Source organism: Symsagittifera roscoffensis, chromosome 2 (assembly GCF_963678635.1).
Source record: "Symsagittifera roscoffensis chromosome 2, txSymRosc1.1, whole genome shotgun sequence".
NCBI classification, from domain to species: Eukaryota; Metazoa; Xenacoelomorpha; order Acoela; family Convolutidae; genus Symsagittifera; species Symsagittifera roscoffensis.
In genome coordinates, this window is record NC_087063.1 from 23,685,211 (window position 1) to 23,711,853 (window position 26,643).

General features: G+C 37.5%; 2 protein-coding genes across 4 annotated transcripts in view; both read right to left on the reverse strand.

The window, feature by feature from the left end:
- Positions 1-26,643, reverse strand: part of LOC134839384 (apoptosis-resistant E3 ubiquitin protein ligase 1-like) — a 381,686-nt gene that overhangs the window by 237,487 nt on the left and 117,556 nt on the right. The gene's annotated exons all lie outside the window — the stretch shown is intronic.
- LOC134839106 (glutamate receptor ionotropic, NMDA 1-like) overlaps positions 1-26,643 on the reverse strand; it is a 63,700-nt gene that overhangs the window by 19,031 nt on the left and 18,026 nt on the right. For 2 of the 3 annotated variants that reach the window (XM_063854540.1, XM_063854542.1), the window contains 13 exons: positions 24,729-24,807; positions 24,328-24,428; positions 13,048-13,174; positions 11,779-11,891; positions 11,271-11,383; positions 8,679-8,806; positions 8,185-8,380; positions 7,653-7,753; positions 5,087-5,244; positions 4,489-4,643; positions 3,568-3,745; positions 2,327-2,522; positions 1,616-1,762 (listed from right to left, as the gene is read on the reverse strand). In XM_063854540.1, the coding sequence (XP_063710610.1) occupies positions 1,616-1,762; positions 2,327-2,522; positions 3,568-3,745; positions 4,489-4,643; positions 5,087-5,244; positions 7,653-7,753; positions 8,185-8,380; positions 8,679-8,806; positions 11,271-11,383; positions 11,779-11,891; positions 13,048-13,174; positions 24,328-24,428; positions 24,729-24,807 (1,792 nt within the window). The remainder of the gene's footprint in view (positions 1-1,615; positions 1,763-2,326; positions 2,523-3,567; positions 3,746-4,488; positions 4,644-5,086; positions 5,245-7,652; positions 7,754-8,184; positions 8,381-8,678; positions 8,807-11,270; positions 11,384-11,778; positions 11,892-13,047; positions 13,175-24,327; positions 24,429-24,728; positions 24,808-26,643) is intronic. The other variant, XM_063854541.1, reaches the window with a different exon arrangement.

Consider the following 26,643-nt stretch of genomic DNA (forward strand, 5'->3'; position numbering starts at 1 on the left):
AAATGTTGCCATTATAATCGATTATGTGTAACCAATTTAAGCAACGTTTTCTATTATAATAGAAAGACAATAGAACATTTTCATGAAGATTATATTGCCTGATAATTCCACTAAAATGTTTTTTTATCTCCACATAATCTCAACAAAATCTATTTTTTTCGCCCTGAAATCGCCATAAAATTGCAATAAAGTCTATTGTAATCGCCATAAAACTGCCAAAACGTCATCCCTTCGGCCCATCAAGCTTTTTACCCCCCCCCCCCTCTAACTGAAGGGATAGGGTAAACTGAGGGGGGGGGGGGTGTAAACTGGGAGGGTGTAAACTGGGTGGGGGGCATAACCGGGGGGATGGGTAAATAAACCGGGGGGGGGGGGGAATAAAGTGGTAAACTGGGGGGAAGGTAAATAGTGGGAGTGGCGTACACTGGGGGGGGGGGGGGGGTAGTGAACTGGTGGGGGTAGTGAACCGGGGTCTTAACTGAGGGTGGGGGGTGTTTAGACTGGGGGGGTGTTTAAACTAGGGGGGGGGTTTGTGGTAAAAAAACAGTAAAATGAAGTGTTAAACTGCGATGAATTTAAAAACAGAGACCAAAAAGTATAGAAACCTTGTTCTGAAATGTAACATTTTATGAAACGTATTACGTAGCAACTGCACTAAACAGAAAAAAAGATAATTTAAAATAAATTGTATATTTCATGAAAAACCCCTCGAAATAATCCATTATAATCGATTAAAATCGATTATAATTGATTATATTGACAAAAAAATATTAGGCTTATAATCTATTTTTAATGGATTATAATAGATTATTTTGTCATTTTATTGCGGATCATAATATGACAATATAATCGATTATGATCAATGGGCGCTCGGTGCGGGAATCTATTATAATCTATTATAATTCCAATATAATCGACATAAAATTAAAGTTTTTAATGAATTTTTTTTCTCCATATAATCGATTATTCTACTCTGCGACCACAAAATCACCAGGTAATTGACTATTAAAAGAACAATTTTTTGTTCGACCACAAAATCGCCAGATAATAGATAATAATCGGAGAAACTTCGGTGCGGGTAAGAGGCCTATTCTGACATAGCTTTCTCATCAATTAACTCGGTAGTTTCAGCGTACCCCTTGATTAAAAAAAAACAATATGACCAAAAATGCATTGCGACAATTTTAAATCTGGTAAAATTTTGAGCAACTTTTGTTCTCTTCATTAATTATTTTATCTTGTTCGTTGTGTCCAGTTAAATTAAATCAGCAGTGTATGATAGAGGCGTATAATAAAATCAATCACCCTATAGAAGCTATTTATAGTTTCGCCATGATAGAAATTGAACTTGTTGAAAAATACGATAGCCCAATGCTAATAAGGCGAAACAATTGCTGCATCCAATTTAATTGGAAAGTTTCGAAAAATACTTTTCACAGCTAGTCTGTCTGTTTTTTTTAATGGGACCATGGGGAGTTTTTCGGGATAATTTTTTGAACGAGCTTTTTAAATGACCATACTTCTAAATGAATACCTAGTTGGTATACAAAAAATTACTTATTGTCAAGCAAATCTAGTTCTCTTTTTTTTTCATGTCTTAGTGTTGTAAGCTAACCTTTTCGAATCCCTCCTCGGTCGTCTTGACGCACTTCTTCTCGAGGTGTTGAGCGAGTCGTTGGAACTCCTCGTCATTTCTGAACTTCTCAATTACGAACGAGTCACATACTGTGCTAATCACAAATTCCTCCGAAGGGTTGCGCACCTGAAAAAAATACAAGAGCCATCTTCTTGCACATACATTGAAGATTTTTTGGCTATGCTGGGAAAGTAGACATGGTCTCTGTCAAAATGTCGGTAATTTGAGGCACGGCCATCTCCCGAAATTCGGTCGAACTCGTTCTAAATGTTTTCCTCGGTCGAACATAGTGGTAACATATCAAGCTTGATATCGAGCCTGGTTCAAGATGGTCGAAACATAACCGATTCTTGGTCGATTTGGTCAAAACATAAATTTAAAAACTTTTTCATAAAGTTAATAATCAGCGGCACAACAGTTGTTACGAGCGTACGTTTAAAATAAGTATATAGTTTTTCGGCAATGTTCCAATATATATGAAGTTTTGCGTCAATTTATGTTTTTGAAGTTTTTTGAAAAAAAAAATGGCACAACCAAAAAGAGTTTGTTTGCCAGAATTTCTGAATATCCGTTTCCTGGTTCAATGATCTTGTGTTACAATAAATTGAAAAAATGAAACAGTTATGTTACTAATAATCATTTTATAATAGTCATAAGTGATCTTAAATCTTAATCTTTCCTTGTACCCACTCTGCTATCGTGGAAGAATCCCTGTGGGAATGTGAGGGTGGGTGTCTCGGAGACCATGAAGGCGGCCAGGTTGGCAGTGTACGTGGTCAGTGCCACCAGACAGAACAGACTCCAAATCAGACTGATCAGCTTCGAACTGGTGGCCTTCGGAACCCTACTCATCAGGGACACGCCCAACAACACACCCACTGTGTACCTGAAAAAAGTTCTATAGAATCATCGATAGTTGGGTGAGGGGACGAGGGGGTGTAGAGTGTACGAGTGAGGGGCAGGAGAGACGCTTGATTTTCTTCTACGGATTTTAGCCCTCTTTTTCCAATCCATTGAGCCGACGCTGTTGCAACGAAAATGTAAACAAGAGTGTAAATGCATTTAAAACGAGAGTATATATGCATTTATCATCATAATTGCAACAATCTTCAGCGCCGAAACAAATTATATTCGGAGCTGAAGATTGTTGCAATTATGAAGATGAGTTATGTGATTTTTTTGGCTTGTTTATGGATTAACGACGATGAATGTCTGTATTGCCGAGAATACGAGTTAAACTTTATTGTCAGAGCCGTTTTTATCTAGTTTACGGAGATTGAGCACAGACGCCAATCGTCAGTGATTCGACCCTTCTCCAACCAAAGGGTCCCCCCTTTGGTATTAATTTATGACATCCGACCAACCCTAAGATTGATCTAAAAGCACCTTCGGCGCCAATATAGACTAATTTTGAAGGGAGCGCGTGCCAAAAAAACGGAAATTTTTGGTCAAAATTTTCCAAAAAAGCCCAAAAACAGCGTTTTTGATCTTTTTTTTTGCCTGCGGCGCAATATTTTTGGCCAACAGAGTGTTTTAGTGTGTTGTGGGAGGGCTCATAAAATCAATTTGGTCAAACCTAAAAACTGGTCGACAAAATTTTCGAAAATTTTTTGAAAATCCCCCCTATCCTCCAAAAAATCCTAATTTCGCCCTTCTCTACACCCTCTTGTTCAATTGGAGAAAGTTGGTTATTCTTCTTCTAAATTTTTGCTACTTTTTGGTAATTTTTCCCTTTCTTGGAGTATAGTCAGTTTTTGGCAAAAAAACAGCTCTTTCTGCTTCAATCCTAAACTATCATTTTCTGAAATTATGCCATCTGAGTTCAAAGAGTTTATAGAGCACAATTGAGCATGACTAATATTCATATATTGTGATATATTTGATTAATAACTGAGATAACATAATCAAGAGATTATTAGACCTAAACTAACCAGCTTGAGTTTGTGGCATCGAACTGGTTGCCGAAGTTATTGTCCAAAGGGGTGAGACGACTAGTATGGTGTTCGAAAGATGTCTCCTGATGTGGCAGTAGTCCAGAAGATGAAAAGGAGGAGTTATTGACCTTGGCTCCTCCAAAGGGACTGTACTTCTCAACTATCCACAGACTTACTGAATCAGAAATGAACACGTTAAGTTACAATGAACACTTTGGCATCGACATTTCTTTTAACCTTAGACGATTAAACTGAAAATAAACCGCTTTGTGTAACCTAGATTGTGCTCTACAAAAAAAATCCTGAAGAATAGTTTTCCTTTTAAGAAATTTCAGATTCAATCAGAGGCGGATCTAAGATTTTCAAAAGGGTTTTCACTTAGAGGTGGTATCAAACTTTCAAAAGTTTTGAAATTTTGATACCGATTTGCTTTTGTTGACCAAAATAAGCAGCAAGCTTTCTTAAAACACCTTGTTTTTGAAAAGAAAAAATTGGCCATAAATACAATTTTTGGGCACATTTTATGGAAATTGTAAAGTTTTTGACGCTCGCTTCCCCTCAAATTTAGTATATATTGGCCTGTACAAAAAATTTAGGGCCGGTCGGCCGAAAACGGATGTTGCAAGATACTACGAAAGGGGGGCTCTTTTGGTTCACAAGATGGTCAAATACCTGAGAGAGAAAAGCGTCCACCTATGCCCTCTTAATCCGCTCCTGGATTCATTCATTTCTCTCACTTTAATTACTCCATAAATTTCTTGAAGTGAAACTGCGATTGAGTCAGACCAAAAAATATATATCAACTATAGTCGTGATTCATAAAATATCATTTTACTTTATTGTAACGTTGAATTTATATTTTAAAAGTTCGAAATAAAAATCCATCTAAGCATCCAGATAAAAATCCAGATAGCGTACCTGAAACCACACAAACTGACATTGCGATTGCAAGCCACACGTAGCTGTGAAAGGGTCTCAAAATGGAAGAAGGATCACTCGTCTTGGCTCGTCGTTTTGTCACCACCACAAGGTTACTCCAGTAGTAAATATGAGAGAACTCAAAGTGCCTCGTTCTGTTTAGCAGAGAGTTTAGTTTTCATTTATCCTAAACTTAGTTTTTAATCAAGGGTTCAACCAATAAAGAATCAACAAAAAAAAGAACCGAATGCTTGCCTACCTGGGATGCTGCCTCACTAAAATAATCGTATCTATATCAAATATGTGATTCATCTCGCTGTTTTGGTGTAACTGTTTCTAAATTAACAAATTAGTCATCGAAAACATTTTTATAGAAACCAAATTAATGTTTCACGCCATCGATTAAATTAAGAGATTAAATCTTCACGCAACGAGCAAAAAGTTATAAGAAAAATATTTAAAAAAATTCTGAATAGAGAAAAGTTCTTTTTTTGAAAACCTGCATGAAAAATTTGATTCATTTGACAGAACATTCTCCAGAAAATCAGATTTCGGTTCAAAATTTTATTTTTGTTTCGCATAAAACTAAAGTCTCTGCCTGTCAGCCGTCATGCTAATCGGGCCGAAGACCAAATCAAATGTTTCGTCGGAGACTTTTCCAAGAACGCCACTGAACTTTGACTGTTTGGTGTTGTAGAGACCGTAAGTGCTGTTCTCCATAATGTGTATTGTGAACTCCGGTCTCCTGTCGTCATTCTGATAAAAGAATGAGAAGCCAAATTATCCATTGTTTTCGGATAACTTCACTAAGTTGCAAATGGACGCGAAAAAACAGAAGTTAGACGCAATTCAGAATTGACAAAACAAAAATCTAGGAATGCAAATACAAAAACATCAAAAATGAGCAAATTGTTGCCGGTTCTTGTACGTACAGCGCAGAAGGTACCAGAAACAGAAACTTTTTTAAAATTTAAAAATGCAGTTTGTACTTCTTTATTTTTCAAATGTGAGTTTTTCTCGGCCTGAGTGAAGAAACAATGAAAAAGAAAAAATGGTAACTAAGATAAAAAAATTTTGCTATAATTTCCGATGAGAACGGTCATGAATCTTACAAAAGTTTCAACAAATTTAAAGGAACTTTCGAAATTTTTTTTCAGGTTATGGAGTAACTGATTTAAGTACAGGGAGTTTTTTTCATTTTTTCGCCTTTGATTATTCAACGTGAAAAAAAGCACATTTCAGAACTGAAATGTAGCTCTACATCTTGAATGGACAATCAATTTTGATTCTGCAATACTTTGCTGTCATTTTTCAACAACTAAAAACAGAAAATTTATTTTGAAACAAATCACCAAAAAACATTTAGAAATTTGTTTAATTTTTCAATCATTCCCTCGAAAAATTTTAATTGTTTAAAACCGAAAACTTTGTTCAGTTTTTGCTTTGACCGTTGAAAGTGTGAACGCACTTTGCACTTTGAATTCACGCAAAATCGGGCTTCACAAGAAATGATCAGACAGATTGGAGGATCGATAAACCATATGAAAAACTTTCCAGTTGTGATTTGATCAATAGCAAAATTTACAAAATTTTTTTTATCAATGTCGAGAAAAATAAATTTGGTATCAGTCATAAAACCAACAAAAAATTTCAGTCATAAAACCATCAAAAAACGGTAAATAAAAAAGTGTCTACTGCTCTAGAAAATTCTAAAATTGTTGAAAACTTGTTGTATTCTATTCTCGAAACAATTTTTAGGCGACGTTTTTGTATTCAAAAAGAGCTATTAGTAGTTTTAACGCTGCTTTTTTGTCCCTTTCCTCGCGCGAACAAAAACGACACCAATGAAAAAGTCTTTCTGAAAATCATTTTTGTATTTGCGCTCGACTGCTTGCAGAGCAACTGGCTATTTTGTTTTTGTTCCGACTTTCGAAGAAAGTCAGGAGCATACTATGCTCGGATCGTTTTCTTGGATCATGTTAACATCCTCCCCCCTCCCCGCAAGCCCCTCCCACTGCCCCTCCCCAGCCAGACCAAGTTAAGATCTTGTACCCCAGCGTTTAATTCAGAATAAATTTGTGCTTCACGTAAAATGCTCGATTCTGATTGGCTGAAAGTTCAACTTAGAACCAAGTTAGCGGCTTGGGGGGATGTTAACTTGGTCCGTTTTTTATGCCAAAATGCCTCTAATATCGGTGACTTTGATCAATTTAATTGGTCAAAAACTACAACTTATAGGTTAATTAGTTTGTCGGAAATGATTTTTACGTGTGCAAATTAGTGAGAAGCTAAAATCTGACGTGAAAATGAGCAGTCTTAGATTAATCAACTTCGTTCAGATTCGTTGATCGAAAAAGAAATTTCCAATAATTTGGCATGAAGTATATTCAGCCAAACTTTCGGAAAAGCTCAAAAGCCTAGCCAAGTTCGAACACCATTACAAAAATCTGGTTCCAGGCAAGATAAAGTGCTCATTTTATACTTTAACGCTGAAAAAATAACGCGCTTTATTTACGCGTAATGAATTCTCCCGCACCACAAAATTTTTCCAAATTGAGTTCAGGCAAGCTATTATTAGCAGCAAAAAAATTAGCAGCAAGATTAGGAGACAAAATTAATTAAAAAGAGCAGTAGACCTATATGGAAAAATTTTGCACGCAGAAGCTAATTTTTCAGTCCGGTTTGGACTCTCAAGTTTGTCTGAAAAAATAGCATGTAAAAATCTGTCAAAATGGTACGATTATTCTTTTTTTATTTTTAATTCTGTTTGTTCGGAATTTTGCAACTCTCTATAATTTATCAGACCAAACTTGTGTCTCAAGGTTGTCTGAGACACAAATTCGTTCTGATAAATTCATAGAAAAACAAACTCATGAAAGAAGTTGTCAAATTGTGCAATTGGTCTTTTTCATTAAATCTGTCTATCCGAAGTTTTTGAAACTCTCTATATTTGGTCTTTTCATTTCCATATCAGCCTAAAATTGATATTTTTGTCGACATCTCGCTCTCATTAATCAAAAACTATTCGAGACCAATTTATGGGCAGTCGGAACATCGAGACTTTGCTCTGATTCACGAGCAGTCTTGTTTAATTCAATTTCGGATTTTTTTGCAGAGTGGTTCCAAAATTGGAATCAAAAATCAAGACTACAAATCATTCTTACCGCGTATATGTTGTCGATCATTTGCAGGATGAATTCGACATGTACTCCAGTGCAACAGTTGACAGTGGTGTACTTGGACGAATATACTGTGGCAGCAGTCACTAAAACATGTTTTTAAACAAAGTGGTATTTCGCAGTCTCAAAATTCAAGAGACAGCTGCTCGTTTCTTGATGGCGAGGCAACACGACCCACCTCAGAAAAATAATAAAAAAGCACGTAATTCTTAAACAGGGTCACATCAGCGATTCATCTGGGAAGAACTGAACAGCTCGTATGTTGGTCCTTTTCTTAGTGGATAAATCTAACTAGAACTAATTAAGAACTTCTGCAAACAATCATAGTCGAGATAATGCTCAAAAAAACTCCCGGGGTTTAAAATACCTCTTTAATTTTAAACATCTTGCTCGGAAACTGGTCAAAAGCCAACTAAAGCAGGCCAAGGTAAGAATATATTTTTTTGACGATTCATTCTGCCTCGATCTTGGCTAAGAACGACTAAAGAATGATGACTTGAGAAATAAGAAATTGAACCTTCTGGCGAGTGTACAAGACACATTACTTGAGACTTCTCAGGACACACTGAGCTGGAGAATGACTCATCATTCACAAGTTTGATCAAGTCCTGATGACCTCTGTTGACCCCTGTAGGGTTGAGAGAAGAGTGATTGACAGGCGAGGTGATAATGAAGGGCTGCTCGTACACCGAAACTAGACGGAAACTGCCACCCTAAAGGTCAAGTTGATAAGAAAACGAATTTAATTTGTACAATTTTTTTCCTTCTCAATGAAGAACCCATCAAAAAATGATTTCTATGCGTCGGTTTTCCGTTTTTATCATGGATAATATGCTACTTTTATGCTTTAGGTTGCAAAACCAATTGAAACACGTTGAAGGCCTTAACCGCATCCATGTCAAAGACATACATTGATCTTTTTTGGTGGCTGTTGTTTATAGAAACTTGAGTTAATTTTAATTTGTAAGTTAAATAGGTTCGGGGTTTTGTCAGTTTGTTGGGTCAGCTCACAAGGCTTTTGGAGGAGGGTGCGTTGCTGCTGCCTCCGATCCACTTGATGGACTTGAGAGAGAGGGAGGCATTGGACTGCACGAAGAACTCCCCCATCGATCTCCACTGCAGTTGACCAGATCCAGAGCCTAAAGCGAATGAACTAACCAGTCTGGTTGATTGGACTGTTGCCGAGATATCCAGAAATTTAGACTGGATTTTCAAAAACACAGATTTTAATTAGGAAACATCAAGAAATTGGCAACTTTCGTGTTACAACGTCAAGTTCAGATTTAAGACTGGTCGCAAAATTCACTGGCCGTCAATGATTTCCACGACATAGGTGCTTTTTTTTCTCAGTTCAACTGTCGCTGAACCTAATGCCACATGAAGGCTACAAAATGCCAACAAAGTAATTTTTCGTATTATTCAAACAAACATTCGTGTTATTCAATTACACTCATGTTCTTGTTCCTACTTTCTAAGAAAGTGACGGAATTTTTGTGCTTGGGGTTGCTTTTTCTTCAGACAAAATTCGAATTTTTAACTAGCCATTTTTGACGGAATTTTTATATCATTCATAAAAAATATTGTTGTCCTGAGCTTAAATTTGAAAAAAAATATTTCATCTGTAATCTTTTAGTGTAAAGTTATGGGTTACAAGAAGCAAAATCTATCACTTTGTACTTTATATGGCGTGTGGGGGGATAGTTTTCACAAAAAATTTCAAGTTTAACAAAAAAATTCGTTTTCATTTATTACGTTTAATTTTTTCAAGTTATTTCTGCTCCATAGAACTTACAAGGCTTCGCCCTGATACGAGCAGTCTTGTTGTAGTGGTGTTCGGATTTGTGGTGTTGGGCTTTGTAAGTGAAATGCTCTTTTGAAAATTTGGCTGATTATAGTTAATGCCAAATAGTTGAAAAATTGTTTTTCGGTCAACGAATCTGAACGAAGTTAATCAACCTAAAACTGCTCATTTTCACGTCGGATTTTTGCTTCTCACTGATTTCCACACGTAGAAACCATTTCCAAAAAACTAATTAACCTATAAGTTGTAGTTTTTGACCAAATAAATCCTTCAGGGTCATCAATATTATTTCACATCTTCCTTGCAGTTAAATCGAACAAAAATAAGATTAACTGAACTCCTGTAATACATAGTATCATAACATTCGGCTAATAATTTTCTTCTAATTGGATGCTTTGCTTCTGATTTGCTTGCTTTACGGTCTCTCATAATTGCCTATTAAGTTCACTGTCTGGATCGGACTCGTCACCGTGTCATTCACTGAAATTTCTTTACCAGCCCAACTGATTGAAACTTATAACAAAATAGATGTAGGCGCGCAGATCATTTTGGACGGCGGAAATATCATCAATTTAGCGTAAAGGCGCAAAACAATCTAGATTAAGTTCCGATTTGTTTTTGTAACCGTTATTATCTCGCCTTTCCTCAGATTGGAGTCTGAGATCTAGTATTTGAAAATGGATTTAAAAGTCTGAGATCTACGATACAACCCGCAAATGATGCTAAGAATCGTTTTCGCTCAAATGGTTTAAAAAATTTTCAACTATACTGCGGAAAAAAACTTAGCAACCATTGGTTCAGTGCTGATCATTTGTTCATCATTAGTTGAAAAAAACTGTTTTTTTTTGTAGTACAGGATTTAAACTTCATTTAAAAACTTGGAAAATAACGGGTTCTGTGCTATTTATCTGTGGTTTAACCTCTGATCAAAATTGAAGTGGCCTTGAACAGAGTCTGAATCACTACTGGACTTTTGACGAAACCTTAACGAAGAAGTGCTGATTTCACAGCAAAGCCAATCAAGGTTTCCACCAAAACTGCCCATTGTTAGTACGATTTCATAAGTTCCAAGTTTAAGTCCATATTTTTCCCAGGTTTATCTAAAAAGCCCAAAATTTGCACTTTGCTAATTTTTGCAAATTTTTGTCTGTAGACCAGTTTATTGGCCGACTGTTGGCTAAGTAGGTTTTTCCTTATTGTTTGCAGAGAGCCTAGAAAATTATTTTCACCGACCAGAAAGTAAATCAAGGAAATTTTTGATATAATTTTTTTCCAAAATGCAGACCCCTCGTCCCAGAAACCTTCTGGATCCGCAACTGGGTATCACCTGTTTCTTCCAATTTTGTCTGAGTGAGTTCGTTATTTCAAGGAATGAGGTCGACCGAATTGTCTGTGGCTGAATTTGTCTGTCGACCGAAAGGTCGGATGTTCGAGGCCCACCATGATCCGTGCTCGTTGCTTGAGGGTGAAGCAACATAACCCAGCCCAGAAAAATAACCAAAAAAATTGCATGTAGTTCTTAAACAGGGGCACAACAGCGGTTCACCGTGATGAGCTGTACAGCTCTTGTGTTGGTCCTTTCCCCCGTGGATGAAATGGTCTTAATCTTAAAAAATTGACAGGGTATTCTTGGTTGAATTCTCTCAATTTTATATTGGCCCATTTGGTTCGGCTGAATTGCCTGAACGCGGTTTTTCTCATTGTTTGGAACTAATAGACTATGAATTGAAATGCTTCAATTTTTCTATTGCAAAATGTATTTTCTCAAATCATTCTGAAACTTTGTTTGATGATTTACTTACTTTTCTGGAGGTTGACCAGACTGTAGTTGTATGTGCTTCTATGTCCTGGCAGAAGTGTCTTGTCGAAGGTGATCAGGCCATCGCTGCCCAGCATCGAAGTGTTTAGGAGGGCTCTACAAATGAAATCATACTGTAGATCAATATACCCCTTTTAGTCTTTATAACTTTTTATAATTAGATTTCTAAATAGATTTTTCCCAATTTGAATCAAATGGACAGTTGATCAACTAATGAGTAGTAGAATTTTTGAGTGAATTTAAAAATATCGAATCGTCCAGCTAAATACGAGTCGTCGTTTGCATGTAAATTTTGATGGTAGCTAACTGCTCTCAACTTGTTGATTTAGGAAATGGTTCGCGCATAATTAATATGACGGCTAATCAAATGCTTTTTGCCGAATATCCCCGTTTGCAATAGGAGCAGAGGGGGATATTTTAAAAGATCCGTAATTAGCTGTTTTAGTTTTTAGTTTAACTCTTTTACTTAGTTCAAATTAATTGTCAGTTACGGAGCCAGTGTTTTTGGGTGGTGTAGCATCTGTTCAGCTGAGTAGCATGACCTCTGGACCACGTAGAATGCCTCCCCTTTCCTACTTTCCTCTCGATGCGCACGGATGATCATCTACAACACATATACTACCAGTAGTGAACTTAAGGGGGGTTGAGAATCCCTCCACGTCCTCAGAAGTTCGATTTATTTGAGTTACTCTCTCTCCTATTTTGTCCATCTTTTTGAACTAATTAGCAACATCTCTTTTTGGTCGACCAATACAATATTTTCGAAGAGCGCTTCCTCAAAATGTATACGTACCAGCAGAGGCGGATTTAGGGGGGGGGGGGCGGGGGGGCGGACGCATCCCCCTCCTCAGGGATTCGAACCCCTGCCAACCCAAAGGGTCCCCCCTTTGGTACTTTTTAAGAAATCCATTTTTGGCCGACCGACCCTAAAATTTTTCTAAAGGCGCCTTCGGCGCCAATATATACTAATTTTGAGGGGGAGCGCGCGCCAAAAAAATGCGTTTTTCTTGTCAAAATTTTCCAAAAAGTGCCCAAAAACGGCTTTTTTGACCTGTTTTTTCTAAAGGCGCCTTCGGCGCCAATATATACTAATTTTGAGGGGGAGCGCGCGCCAAAAAAATGCGTTTTTCTTGTCAAAATTTTCCAAAAAGTGCCCAAAAACGGCTTTTTTGACCTGTTTTTTCAAATTGCCTGCGGCGCAGAAAGTTTGGCCAAAACAGGGTCTTTTTACTGCTTTGGGAGAGCTCGGAACGTCAATCTGATCGACCCAAAAAAAAAAAAAAAGGTCGTCAAAATTTTCGAAAACTTTTTGAAAATCCGCCCCCCCCCCCTCGAGAAAATCCTAGATCCGCCCCTGCGTACCAGTTTTCAGAACAAACTTTTTCGGTATAACATTTTTACAGACTGCATATTTTTAGCTCGTACAATTTCAAATCGATTAAAAGATTTGAGCCTGTGAATGGCATTAGAAAAAATTAAAACGAAACATTTTATTTTTACAATTTTAAAGAATATAGTCCAGATTTTCAATTTGACCCTAATTGCATTAGAAAAGCCACATGGGGAGACTATTCTAAACACAGAACAACCGAATGGCTGAAAATTTGAATCACTTAAAATTCAATAAACTGTGAATAAATTGTCACGCTTTTCTTTCAGATTTTGAATCCTCAGCTCTCATCAGCTTAAAACAGCATTTTCTGCGATGAGTGATTATTCCACGACATCTCATTGCGTAATCATTTCCGCGTGGCACTTACTTTGACAGCGTCTGTGATCCTGGACTGGCTGCTGGGGATGTTGGCCCTGAACCCGACCAGACCCTCTGGCATGTAATTGGACTGCCTTCCTCTCACCACTCTCTCAGACACTATCCACACGTACTTCCTGTGTCATAGAAAAATATTGCTGGTAAAAGGAAAATTAATTTTTTCAACCGAAGGAATTAAGCCGGCGATAAGAAAACTTTTCGAAAGCGTAGAAAGTTAGCGAGTTAGGCATAATGTACAACAATTTTTTTCCAACGAATGAGTTACACACAAAAATAACAAAAAAACTTTTTTTTTAAATTTTATTGCACAAACTTTCTAGAAAACTATTTTGAAAAACTTTTTTTAGAAAACTTTTTTGGCCAAGGAAGCGCTAAATGAACAAGTTTTCCTTAAAGTGATATCTAAATTATTTAGCTTAAATGACCAATTTTCATATAGCAAACGTTACGATCGCTTTATTCTTTCGAAATCAGGAAATTAGGCAAAAACTCAAAAACTTCATCTCGGTTTTCTCAACACTGGGACATCTGTATGGAATTTTTCTTATATATACGTTCGATATACCACTGAAAACTCCGTACTATAATTTATCACTCAATCCATTCCGGTGATTGTATGTTGTTCTTGAATTTAGGTGGAAAAAAAACATGCCCGAAAACCATATTCCTCCCCCTCAATTTTCAATTGTCGGAACAAGCAGCAAAGAATGTCCGAACACTATTATTATTGATTCGATTTTTATTTCAAATTTTGATGTTTCTTTTTTTTAGGCTTGAACAGACTAACAATTATCTTGGAAGAGATTACAAAAAATTATCTGACGAATAAAAAAAACGGTTTTAATTAAAAAATGATTCAATGTAAAGACTTGCACCGAACGCTTGTTAACATAAATCAATTTTTTTTCATCTTTTTTTGTCATTTCCTAGTAGAATATTACAAATTCAACAACTGAATTTAACTCTTTGCAAATGAAACTTAATCTTACGTTTTTTTAACGCAAATATAACTCATTATAATCAATCATAATCAATTTTAACGATTCTAAAAGATTTTTTTGGAGAATGTTTTTCAAAAAAGTAATTTTTTTTCAATACTAACAATTGTTGTTTTGTTTAGTAGTTTAGATGCTTTACACTAAGTCTCTTTGCTATTATCGACACATCCGAGCAAAGTGGTTTGGTTTATTACAGTTTTTTACATTGTTTCCCCATCGCCGCACAATTTTTCAAACGTCCATCCACGAATGGTTTGCCACACCTATTGCATTGTTTCCGATCATCTGCGTTAAATTTATTCGATATCGCCCTTCCTTCCGGCTGTTTCCGTCTATTCCTTTCGCGATAGGGTTTTCTATTATTGTGATTCCTGTTTCCCACCGCCAGAATCGGTTCCTGCTTGATTTTAATTTGAGAACTCGGTTGCGTTATTGTTTGTGCAGTGCCTAGTGTGGACTTCTGAAACGCTTGTGTCGATTGTTTGCTCTGCTCAAATTTTATAGCACGTTTCAACACTTCGTCAGGAGGTAATGTTTCAAACGTGAATGTGCCCTGCAATGCTGGGCTTCGCATTTTAGAAATGAATAAATCTCTGACTAACTCATCTTCTAAAGTGTCCAATGCCGATTTGGCTGCTTGTGCAGTTAGTGCGACATGAAATGCCTCTAACGATTCTCCATTTTTCTGCGATCTATTAAATAACTTATAACGCTCATAGGTGATACTCTGGTATTTTTCGAAAGTCTCCTTCGTTAATCTGACCATCTCTTTAAATTCCAATTTCGAAATCTCAACATGTGGATTCTTTTGAACAAACCGTTTCTTTCCTTCCGTCCCGAACGCAAGAAATAGCCTGGATACTAGTCGCTTTTGAACTTCATTGTAGTAAATATTGTGACCCACTTTAGGTCCTCTTTCTCTTCTTTCTTCATTCTCGGCTGCTACTCGATCCCTTAACAGTCTATCCCGTGCTTCTCGAGCTGCTGTTGCAGCAGCGGACTCATCCTCTCTAGGTATTTCTGGTCGTGGTTCCGGCTCCTCCAGCACCGGTTTAGGATCCTCCAGCATAACTTCTGGGTTGAAATTGTCTTTTACAGTTACCGCCATCAGGAACTGATCGAACCATACCTTAAAATTCCAAGGTGGATCGGAGTTCGCTGTGGTCCAGAAAACAGGAATTCCCATGTCAGTTCTATTATCCTGAGCCAGAAATCCTGCTGACTGCGCCATGTGATATTCCCAAACTGCATAGCGTGTTATGGAATAAAAGTAAAGATAGATACTGTTAATTTAATGTTCTTGATTCTTGTTAACAAGGTTTCGTAGCTGAGATTGGTTACTGTTCGATACACTGAAGTATGAAATCACTGACCAATTCATCTATAGGATTTTAGCATCACCAAATGGCCTTGACAGCTCTTATATAATAATAGCATATAAAATATAATTAGCACATATGGTTACTGCAGATGCAGTAGCTAACAAACTGTTCTCAAGGTTACCTACTGCTAACGCCGCAGTACCACATTCCCCCAAGGACCAATAAAATTTTATCTAATACATATAAAATTATATAAATAAATATCAATAATACGAGTTTTCAGCTCAGTTTTGTGATCCCATTGATGATGGAGGTGTTTTGTTTTTACTTTAAGTTTTTCTGTTTTCCTTCTTTCTAATTTGAGTGTTTCTTAATCTCCAGAGGCACTTTCCACTGTGTACTCCACGGCTGCGTCGTGTCCAGTGCGGTATATTCAAACTTTTTTTGAAATAAGTGGCGTTCTAGAAGCTTCAAGCGGGTTTCCATCGGCTTATTCTTATCAGTCTTCACATTTGCCAGACCGTATCTATACTGCTCCAGAGCCATTTCATTTATGTCTGCTTCCTCGTCTGCACTAATCTACTTAACCGAATGTTTAACTGGGCTACCCAGTTTTTTAGGCCCCTGGTTTTTCGTGGCTGGCTTACTGCGCCTCACGCTCGTACCAACTTGTTCATCTACTATTGAGTCATCCGAAATTCCGGGCGGAGATCCGTGTTCGCCTGTCGTCTCTGTCAGATTTTCAGTTCTTGATTTAATTATTTCTTCCGCCGTCTTCTGCAGACCTCTTGTCAACACTTGGTCTGCGAGGCTTTGCCATTCCTCGGCTCCCATGTCCTGGTTTTGAAACGCATTCAAAATTGAGCTAGGTGAAGTGTCCCTTGTTATGCGTTTCTTTGACTGTTTAGCTTTGGGGTTCGAACTGCTCGGTTGATCAGTTTGGTCCACCGTTTCTGTTTGTCCTGGTGCTCTGGCCTCTTCTGCTGTTACAGCAGCTTTCTTTTTGTCCAATTTTCCTTTGGACTTGGTTGTTCGTTCCTTTTTATCCTGTGAATCCCCTATCGGGTTTAATGACACCTGCTCTTGTGTTTTCGGTCCAGCTGTCTTTGGACCCCCGAGATTTGGCTTCGCTCGCTTTATTGCTAAATTGAGCCCCCCACCAACAGGTGTGTCCCGCGATGTGACTACGGTCTCGCTGTCCTGGAAGAGGTCCTTTAACTGTTCACTCGATATGTTCAATTCCTCCTCTTCCGCTACCATGTCATCATCTAGCTCGTCATCCTTCTTTTGGTGCTTACTCTTTGGCTCTTCAGATGGACTCTTTGCCTTCTCTTTTTGGCTTGTCCCATCCTTGGGTATCTTCGTAGAGGAACTCGTCATCTTTGCCAGATCGCTTTTGCGATATACTGCTCCCGCAGCGGTTGTCACTGTTTTCGGTGACTCGAAAATAACTTTTCCTTTGAACGGTTTTGTCAGTGCCGCCCCACTTTTTCTTGTCTCGTCTCTACGGCTGAGGTTGTGACTGTTCCACTCCGACCCCTTTGGTTTGTCCTCGACGAATTCCTTCTCCCATGAATATAGGAGCTCTTTCCGCAAATCTGGGTCGATAGTGCTTGTGGTGTCCACTAATTGTTGTAGGATGGGTCCGTCATATCTACGCCGCTCTGCATTCCAGTTGGCGTTGGCTTCTAACAGGGTCCGGAGAGTTCTTGCTCTGTTCTTCTCCTGTGTCGACATGTTCTCTTGTTTGAAGAGAGGGCTGATATCCCGGCTCTTCTGCCCCTTCTTGACGATTTTGAGAGAATCCCGAGATTGGTCAATCCTCTTCTCTAGTTGATTTGCAGTTAATGCCGACCTCTCCAGATGCTGTTTATCTAAATGATCAGAGAATTCTACAATTTTATCTCGTATAATTTTGAACACTGTTTTTGGTAATTTACTGAAACGTGATTCAAACGGTGATTTTTGAATGGTTTTCTGCTTTATCCACCGCATGTCCCTAATTATCGTACTGAGACATAGTTTTATTGACTTTACATTTTCTTCCAGTAGCATCACCCCCAAACGCCTTTTTATGGTTTGTATTGTTCTTTCAACTAGACTACAACCGCGATGGTCACCCACCGGGCAGAACTTTTGTTCTATGTTGTTTTCGAGGCGGAATTTTTTCATTGCTTTTCCTTTGAATCCAGAGAATTGATCAGTTTCTATCGATTCTGGGATTCCGTGCGTATCTATGTATGACCGTAAGAATTTAATAGTGGATTTCCCCCCCGTTGATTTTGTATTTTAACCGAAGGAAATTTTGAATAACGATCAATCGCTGTTAGCAAGTAGATTTTCTTCCCCTTATAATCTTCTAAGGGTCCCGCGTAATCTAACTGAACCTCCTGTCCCGGCTGCGATAGCAGTGGCAGTGGTTGCGAGGAATTTTTTGGTAAAATATATTTTGCATTCTTACCATAGCGTGTACATTCTCTACACTCCTCCGCTAAGTTCACAATATCCTTGTGCATGTGGGGCCACCACAAATAGTTCGACACGTCAAGCATTGCCTCTTGCCCCGGATGTCCTCGGTTAATTCGCTTTATAACTGCTGGACGAAGTTGTACTGCAACTGCTAGCCTATTGTCCACCAGTATGCAGTCATCGATTACTGAGAGTTGATTCCACAGCTGATTCGTATACGGGCCCATGAGTTCAAATCCTGCCCGGTCTTTCCTCTCTATTACGCGTCGTAACCGGTCCATCCACACATCTTCAGAGATGAGTTCGGCCAACAGCGTTTTGTCAAATAGTTTAGACAAGCTAAATTTCCCGACATCTCCCATATCTACCAATGAGTTCTCCAACTGAGTCTGTCGTTTGTTGATCCTTCTCGATGGTTGAATTTCACTGACTTCTTGACTCTGATCGTCATCCTCCGCGGTTAAATCCACTTCTATAATAGATTTTGTTGGTGAAACTGAACGAGTACCTGCTCTTGGGCTACTCGTGACTATCTGTGTTGCCGCCTCCAGCTCTTTGATGTTTCCCGACATCTCTTGATCTTGACTAACTAGATCCAAAAAGGATAGTAGGTTTTTGGTCTCCTCTGCGTCCTGATCCCACATTACTGCTCGTGCAGCACAGCTATCCTCTTCAAAACTGTCTGATCCCGATTTATCCAGCGTTCCTCTCCTTATCCTACACGTTCGACGAAAGGTAGTCTCAGTTATTTCTTCCTCTGTTAATTTATCGCTCTCCTCCGTTGTCCTACAGTCTCCGATCCGCACCGCCTTCTTCTTTGTTTTTTTTTGCTCTCCATTTCTTCTGAAATTTGTTTACTGTTTTGGATTAAATTGACCGACTGAACTGCTCTAGTGAAATTGACAAAAGTGTTCTGATTCAACGCGTTATTAATAGGCAAAAAATTTGAATCGCAATTGTTTTCGTTTCAGTCGAGCTTTGTTCGGTTTTTGACCGTTTTGTTGCTATGGCAACCATGCTTGGATTTTGACAACTTGTCTTCTCGTATCTGTTTCTGCGAATGTTCTAGAACTTTTTCATTCTGAATTGTTGCATCAGTAGCATTCAGCCGACTGTACAAACAGTCGAGTGCTCTATGAAAACACTCAATTGAAGTGACCACAAATTTTTCGTCCAATTTTGTTTCTGGCCAGGGTTCTCCTGTTGGTTCTCTAGAGAGGTAATCAACTATCCCCATATCCTTTCCAGGATTATGAACGATTTTGAATTGATAAGGCAATAATCTATCCACCCATCTCGTTAATCTTGATTGATAGGTCTTATTAGACCGATTGCCTTCTAAGGCAGATGTTAATGCCTTATGATCAGTGACTATTACAATTTTTTTTCCTAATAAGTAATGTTTGAAAGGATCAACTGCCCAAACTACCACTAATAACTCAAACTCATTAGTAGAATACTTTTTTTCTTGATTATTCAGGTAGCGCGATGCGAATGAAATTGGGATCCATTCATAATTTTTTGTTTGTTGCTCTAACGATGCCCCTAGTCCACTATGACTTGCATCACATTTGACCCGAGTTTCCCTAGCCGGGTCATAATAATTCAAATTTGGCAATGTTTGCTACTGCTTGTTTGATTTCCTCAAACACCTCAGTGTATTCGGATCCCCATTCGAATTTTTTTACTGGGACTTTAATATTTTTCAATTTTTTATTTTCATTTTCCTCTCGCAGTAATGGTCTAAGCTTGGCTGTCAAATTAGCTGCATTTGGTATAAACTTCGAAAGGTGATTAATGCTACCTAGGAAGGACCTAAGTTGTTTGAGCGACTTGGGATGCTCTAACTTAAGAATAGCTTCCGTTTTCGTAATCTTCGGGGTAACCCCACTTTCTGAAAATTTATGTCCGAGCCAGTTTACTTCTGTTTTAAAGAATTCACATTTCGACAACTTCAGTGATAAGTTTTCCTTATCTAACTTCATTAGGACGTCAGATATTAGTTTTTCATGTTCTAGCTCCGATCCCTTTGAAACGATCAATATGTCATCCAAGAAACAAAACGTGTTATTAGAATTATTTAACGTTCGATCCATTGCTTTTTGAAATTCTGCTGGCATATCTGCCAACCCGTAGAATCCCGTCAAAAATTGATATGTACCTGTTGCTTTCCCCCCTACGATATTGAAATTACACTGCCTTGCAGTTTGCCGTGTCAACTTTAGCTGACTATACGCATATTTCATGTCTAACACAGTGAAGAACAAAGTACCTGCTGCTTGTGCAGTTACTATCTGACTGACTCCGTCTAATAGCTCCTCCACATTCGGCATTTGTTACTTGTTTTTGTACAATTGTCTGTTGATGGGCTTTGCATCCAGTGCCAACTTAATTGAGTCATATTTCTTCACCGTGATGACAATAGGGGCTATGAAACAATCACTAGTACACTTATCTAACCTTTGAATATGGCCTTCTAGTAGTAATTTTTCAATTTCCTTCTCAACTTTTTCCTGCACATGGATAGGTATTCTCCTCCCCTTTTCCTGAATCGGGCTGAGAGGGTACTTGAACGTCGTACTTACTACATGATGTATTGATCGTCCTTTTTTGTCGAACAGGTTTTTGAAATCATCATAGAACTTTTCTTTCCACGCTTCCGACTGTTCACACAGCATTATGTCAAATCGGGATTTTTTCTTCGGAGCGGGTCTCTGCGTAGTGGTGATACCCACTTTATTTTGTAAATCTAAGCCTAATATGCACCGTGTTCTTCGTTAAGTTATAAGAAATGAAGCATCCGGGACTTCCCAGCCAGCGGACTGTATTTTCGCCTTCATTTTCCCTGACGAATCTAAAATCTGCTTTGCCACTGTCCAATTTAGAAATGAAATTGGACTTCCTGTGTCCACTGTCATATTTATGATTTGATTATCAATTCGGATTAGGGCTTTTAATGATTTCATCCTTCCCGATGTTGAATCTTTCCGAATGTCAATTTTTTTCGTTTCGAGTTTATTAACTCCAGTTTCGCTACCTCTGTTCCCCCTCACTTTCTCTTCAATGTATCTGTACCTAATTGTCTTTTTGTTCAATTGCCATAACCTCAAATTCTTCGCACGAATCAAATGTTTGTATCAAATTACAATCTTCCTCCGAACTCTCTGTATTCTCGGTTATTTCATTGACTTGTTGCGATCGACACATCCGAGCCAACTGGTTTGGTTTATTACCGTTTTTACATTGTTTCCCCATCGCCGCACAATTTTTCAAATGTCAGTCCACGAATGGTTTGCCACACCTATTGCATTGTTTCCGATTATCTGCGTTATATTTATTCGATATCGCCCTTCCTTCCGGCTGTTTCCGTCTATTCCTTTCGCGATAGGGTTTTCTATTATTATGATTCCTGTTTCCCACCGCCAGAATCGGTTCCTGCTTGATTTTAATTTGAGAACTCGGTTGCGTTATTGTTTGTGGAGTGCCCAGTGTGGACTTCTGAAACACTTGTGTCGATTGTTTGCTCTGCTCAAATTTTAAAGCACGTTTCAACACTTCGTCAGGAGGTAATGTATCAAACGTGAATGTGTCCTGCAATGCTGGGCTTCGCATTTTAGAAATGAATAAATCTCTGACTAACTCATCTTCTAAAGTGTCCAATGCCAATTTGGCTGCTTGCGCAGTTAGTGCGGCATGAAATGCCTCTAACGATTCTCCATTTTCCTGCGATCTATTAAATAACTTATAACGCTCATAGGTGATACTCTGGTATTTTTCGAAAGTCTCCTTCGTTAATCTGACCATCTCTTTAAATTCCAATTTCGAAATCTCAACATGTGGATTCTTTTGAACAAACCGTTTCTTTCCTTCCGTCCCGAACGCAAGAAATAGCCTGGATACTAGTCGCTTTTGAACTTCATTGTAGTAAATATTGTGACCCACTTTAGGTCCTCTTTCTCTTCTTTCTTCATTCTCGGCTGCTACTCGATCCCTTAACAGTCTATCCCGTGCTTCTCGAGCTGCTGTTGCAGCAGCGGACTCACCCTCTCTAGGTATTTCTGGTCGTGGTTCCGGCTCCTCCAGCACCGGTTTAGGATCCTCCAGCATAACTTCTGGGTTAAAATTATCTTTTACAGTTACCGCCATCAGGAACTGATCGAACCATACCTTAAAATTCCAAGGTGGATCGGAGTTCGCTGTGGTCCAGAAAACAGGAATTCCCATGTCAGTTCTATTATCCTGAGCCAGAAATCCTGCTGACTGCGCCATGTGATATTCCCAAACTGCATAGCGTGTTATGGAATAAAAGTAAAGATAGATACTGTTATTTAATGTTCTTGATTCTTGTTAACAAGGTTTCGTAGCTGAGATTGGTTACTGTTCGATACACTGAAGTATGAAGTCACTGACCAATTCATCTATAGGATTTTAGCATCACCAAATGGCCTTGACCACTCTTACATAATAGTAGCATAATAAATATAATTAGCACATATGGTTACTGCAGATGCAGTAGCTAACAAACTGTCCTCAAGGTTACCTACTGCTAACGCCGCAGTACCACATATATATATATATATAATATAAACATTTATTTATTAAATTTCACAAGTAACTCTGCATATCCCACAACCAAACGTAAGACATATCCAAACGCAGCGTTCTTCTCAAACCCCTCCTCCGTTTAGCTCTCCAATCCTCCCACGTTAACAGCCCCGGGAAAGTTTGGACGTTGGAAGGGGAACAGCAGATATAAATTGGGCAAAAATACGATATATTCGATTTCGTGGTCTAAACTATACATCCGTAATCGATTATAACAAATTTTTTTATGTCAGAAATTTTTCAGAATCGTTTATTATCTATTATACTTAGGGGTGGGAAAAGTGTCTCCACTGTAATTTTGTCCTAAAAGCAAAAAATTCAAATCGGCTTTTCTCAATAAAAAAGTGTTTGGAAAAACGTACAATCAATTGACTCCCAATTGAAAAGTTTTTTTTAAATGATATGTCACCCGAGCTTTTATGATTGTTCATAGGTACCCAATTTTTGTGTGAGGAGATAGCAAACGAAAGGAAAAATGCCAAATAATACCCGATAACATAGACTTTTTCAACGTCGTAGCAATTAAAAAACGCTTATTGCTTTTGTGTTTATATATGTTTATATAACTATTTGGCTTTTTTCTTTTCCCCGCCTCATTTAAGCATTCATTTTGCGATGTAACGAGTGGCTTTACATGGGTATATATGATGACCATATTTTATTATTATTATTATCTAATCAGTCCGCATGTTGATTTGGTTAACAATCGGACAATGTCAATAAAAACAATTTCATTTAAAAAATTTGCAATTGGGGAAAAGAGAGCAAAATTTTTGCTCCTATCGCTAGAAACTGACAAAAGATTTGTGTTCAGATGGTTTTTCATTATAAAAAAATGCTTCCATTATAAAAAAACTTTTTGTTAAGCGCCTCTTTATTAAGATCTACATCAGTTTTTTGCTTTTTCTGAAATAGAGAAATTTGCATCATCCTCGCAAGCAACAAACACGGATTATGGGCCTCAAACTACCGATATTTTTGTGACTGACGGAGACTTCAGCTACTCATCGCTCTTCTACTCTTCTCACGGTAACTATCGAGAAGAATTTTTTTCTACGCGGTTTTAGATATCTCAAAAAACGCTTGAATAGTGTCCAAGCGTAAATTTTTTAGTCTGAAATTAGATTTCGAAAAAAAACTTATAAAATTTCTGAATATCGGGAATTTTTATTTTTTTTGCTATTCCAGGCCCAATTCTCAGTTTTCAAATTACCAGTCTTATTTCAAAATCCCATTGTTTCGTTGAACGTTTTCTAGCTTATTTAAAACAAGTTGAATTAATTCACTCAGCTTTTTTGTGCCTTATAGGAGACTCGAGTAAACAGCGGAATTATTGAAAGGAAAAATATATGAAAAACTTTCAAAAATTTCAGATATAAAAAAAATTTAAAAACTTTTTTAACTTTTTGCAAAAAAATACTGTGGCTCCAACTTTCTCTGAAATTTCGAAAGTGACAACTGAATTTCTATGTTTTAATGTGTTATCATTAGTAGTATTATCAGGCGCGGATCTAGGAGTTTCTCGAAGGGGGAGCGGATTTTCAAAAAAAAAATTGAAATTTTTCTCGACTTTATTTTAGGTCGACTAAAATGATTTTCTGAGCTCTCCCAAATCACTATAAAGACCCTATATTGACCAAAGTTTCTGCCCCGCAGTCAAATTTTTCAAAAAAAACAAGCCAAAAAAAAAACTTCGACCAAAAATTGCGTTTTTTTCGCGCTACCACCTCAAAATTAGTATATATTGACGCAACGGATATCTCAAAATAGTACAAAGGGGAGAACCTTTGGGTCGACAGGAAGTCGAGTCCCCCCCTAAAACCGCTACTGAGTATTATTTGTTTGTAAAAGGCAAAAAAATGCTTTGCAACTTACGGGTCAAGAAGACTGAGAGAGCCAGCTAGTCTGAAGATTTGGGCAGCCTCATCTGCATCCGTCAACACAACAAAAATGTTCACTTTGTTTCTGCTGCGAACCTGCGAGAAGAACAAATCTACTCTTACGGGGCATCCTAGTACAATTACTTGTACAATTAATTTTCCTCAAAAGCACAAGTAATATTAGTCGCAGAAGATGAAAAAATCTTTTGAGAGCATCACTTACGTAAAAAAATTGATAAATTCAAGTAAATATTAGACAAAAAGACTCTTAGAAAAATTGTGAATAGATTTATATAGCAAAAACAGTATTTCAAGAATTATATTTTAGGAAATAAAACTAAAAAAAAATTAAATTAAAAATTGAATTTTCTAAATTAAAAAAAAAGATTAACTAACAGCAATGAGTTTAGGCATGACAGTCAACCATATACCATTTTTAGTCGCATACAGAATGGGCGGATGATGCTCGAAAGGACTGAAACAGAAACAATTGCGATTACCATTAGAATATTAGGCCCATATGAACAATCTCTAATCTTAATAGACCACATGAACAATTTCCCCCTAAAACAAATGGCAAATTCAAGCCTTAAAGCCTGCATTTACTAGGCTCGAACCTGATCGGCTGAAAAATATTACTCCAAACTAAGTGAAGAACCTCCAATCTATATTAATTTAGGGAGGAGATTGTGCACTTGTTCCAAAAATTAACCTTCTTCAAACTACTAATTATAGTTTCCTTGTGTGAAATTATAGTTTAAAAAAAGAAGAAGAAATACATGATTTTTACAACTCCCATTGTTTTGGGGTAAAAATTGCGCCATTTATGATTCCGGTCGGTTCTTTTCGGTGTTTTACAACACTCTTCTTCCCTCTTCTTCTGAGTAGCAAACTTGACCTTGAGTTGAATATATTCGATGGCCCAAAATTTATCTACAGGCAATATAATACAAGACAGTTTGAATCAGAGCGAAGTCCCGAATGTTTCGCTTGCCTTTTTAGGTTTCCGTCTTTTTAGGGCTGTGTTTGCTGTAATGTTTTATGAAGTTGTTATTTTACACCCACCACACACACGCACACATGGTATGACATTCACATACCGTGTGTCGTGACGATTTAAAAAAAATTTTTTTATTTTTTTTTCTAATTTTTTGAAAATCGTCTGCCCACACGGTATGCGAATGTTTTATGTTTCTCACTTAAGAAAGAAATTTCCAATTTTCGTAACGAAAGTAACGTAATATTTGAGCTCAAGGTGGTTTTTTTTGCACCAGACAAATTTAGACTTTTTGAATAGCCATTTTTGACAGAACTTTTTTTTTTATTTCATTCAAAAAGTATTGTTGCCTTGAGCGTAAATTTGAAAAAATATTCCACCTGTGATCATCATTGGTAAAGTTAATGGGGTTCAGAAATTGCCATTTTGGTCAATTTGGGACAATTAAAGCGCAATTTATTTCGCGCTACTAACGCGTAAGCGAGATTTAATCCGTCTTAGAAATCGTTCCAAATTGATTCAAGGAAGACTATATGCCATGAATGATTTGTTAATAAGAGCAAAATCTATCACTTTGTACTTAATATGGCATGTGGGGGGTTATTATTACAAATATTCTAAATTATTTTTAATTTTAATTTCATTTTATTACATTCAACTTTTCCATGTTGTTACTGCTCCATTTACCTGAAAAGGCAGTCGGAACATTCAATGTTTTGCCTTGATACAAGCAATCTTGTATCAATTTGGTATAATTTGTAAGACGGATAATCTCCGCTTACGTGTTAATAGCATGAAGTGTATCACACGTTAATTATCCCAAATTGGCCATCGTTCAACCCCAAAAAGTAGCAATATTTAAACCCCCATAACTTTACAGGTGAAATAATATTTTGAGACAAAGACAACAATACTTTTCTAAGTAAATAAAATTTACGTCAAAAATCAAAATTTGTCTGTAGAAATAAAAACAGACTGCTCATATTGGGGCCAAATCTTGTTTTTCCGACTGCTCAATAACTGGTTTCGAATATTCTTTTAGAGTAACATTGATAAACTATGGATTTGAGCCTGAAAAAATTAAAATTTAATTCTTGAATATTGATATTATCAGCCAAAATTTTATGATTTGCTTATAATGTTTCGTGTGTTGAGTGGAGTTAATAAGACCAAATTAGCTTGTCTCTTTTCAATTTGGAACAGTTTCGTGGTGAGGGATAATTAGGCACGGGTAAATGTTTCGCATTACACTTTCAGCATTAAAATTAAACCGAGCAGTTTAGTTAGACTCGTTCATAGCGACAGTTTTGTCAG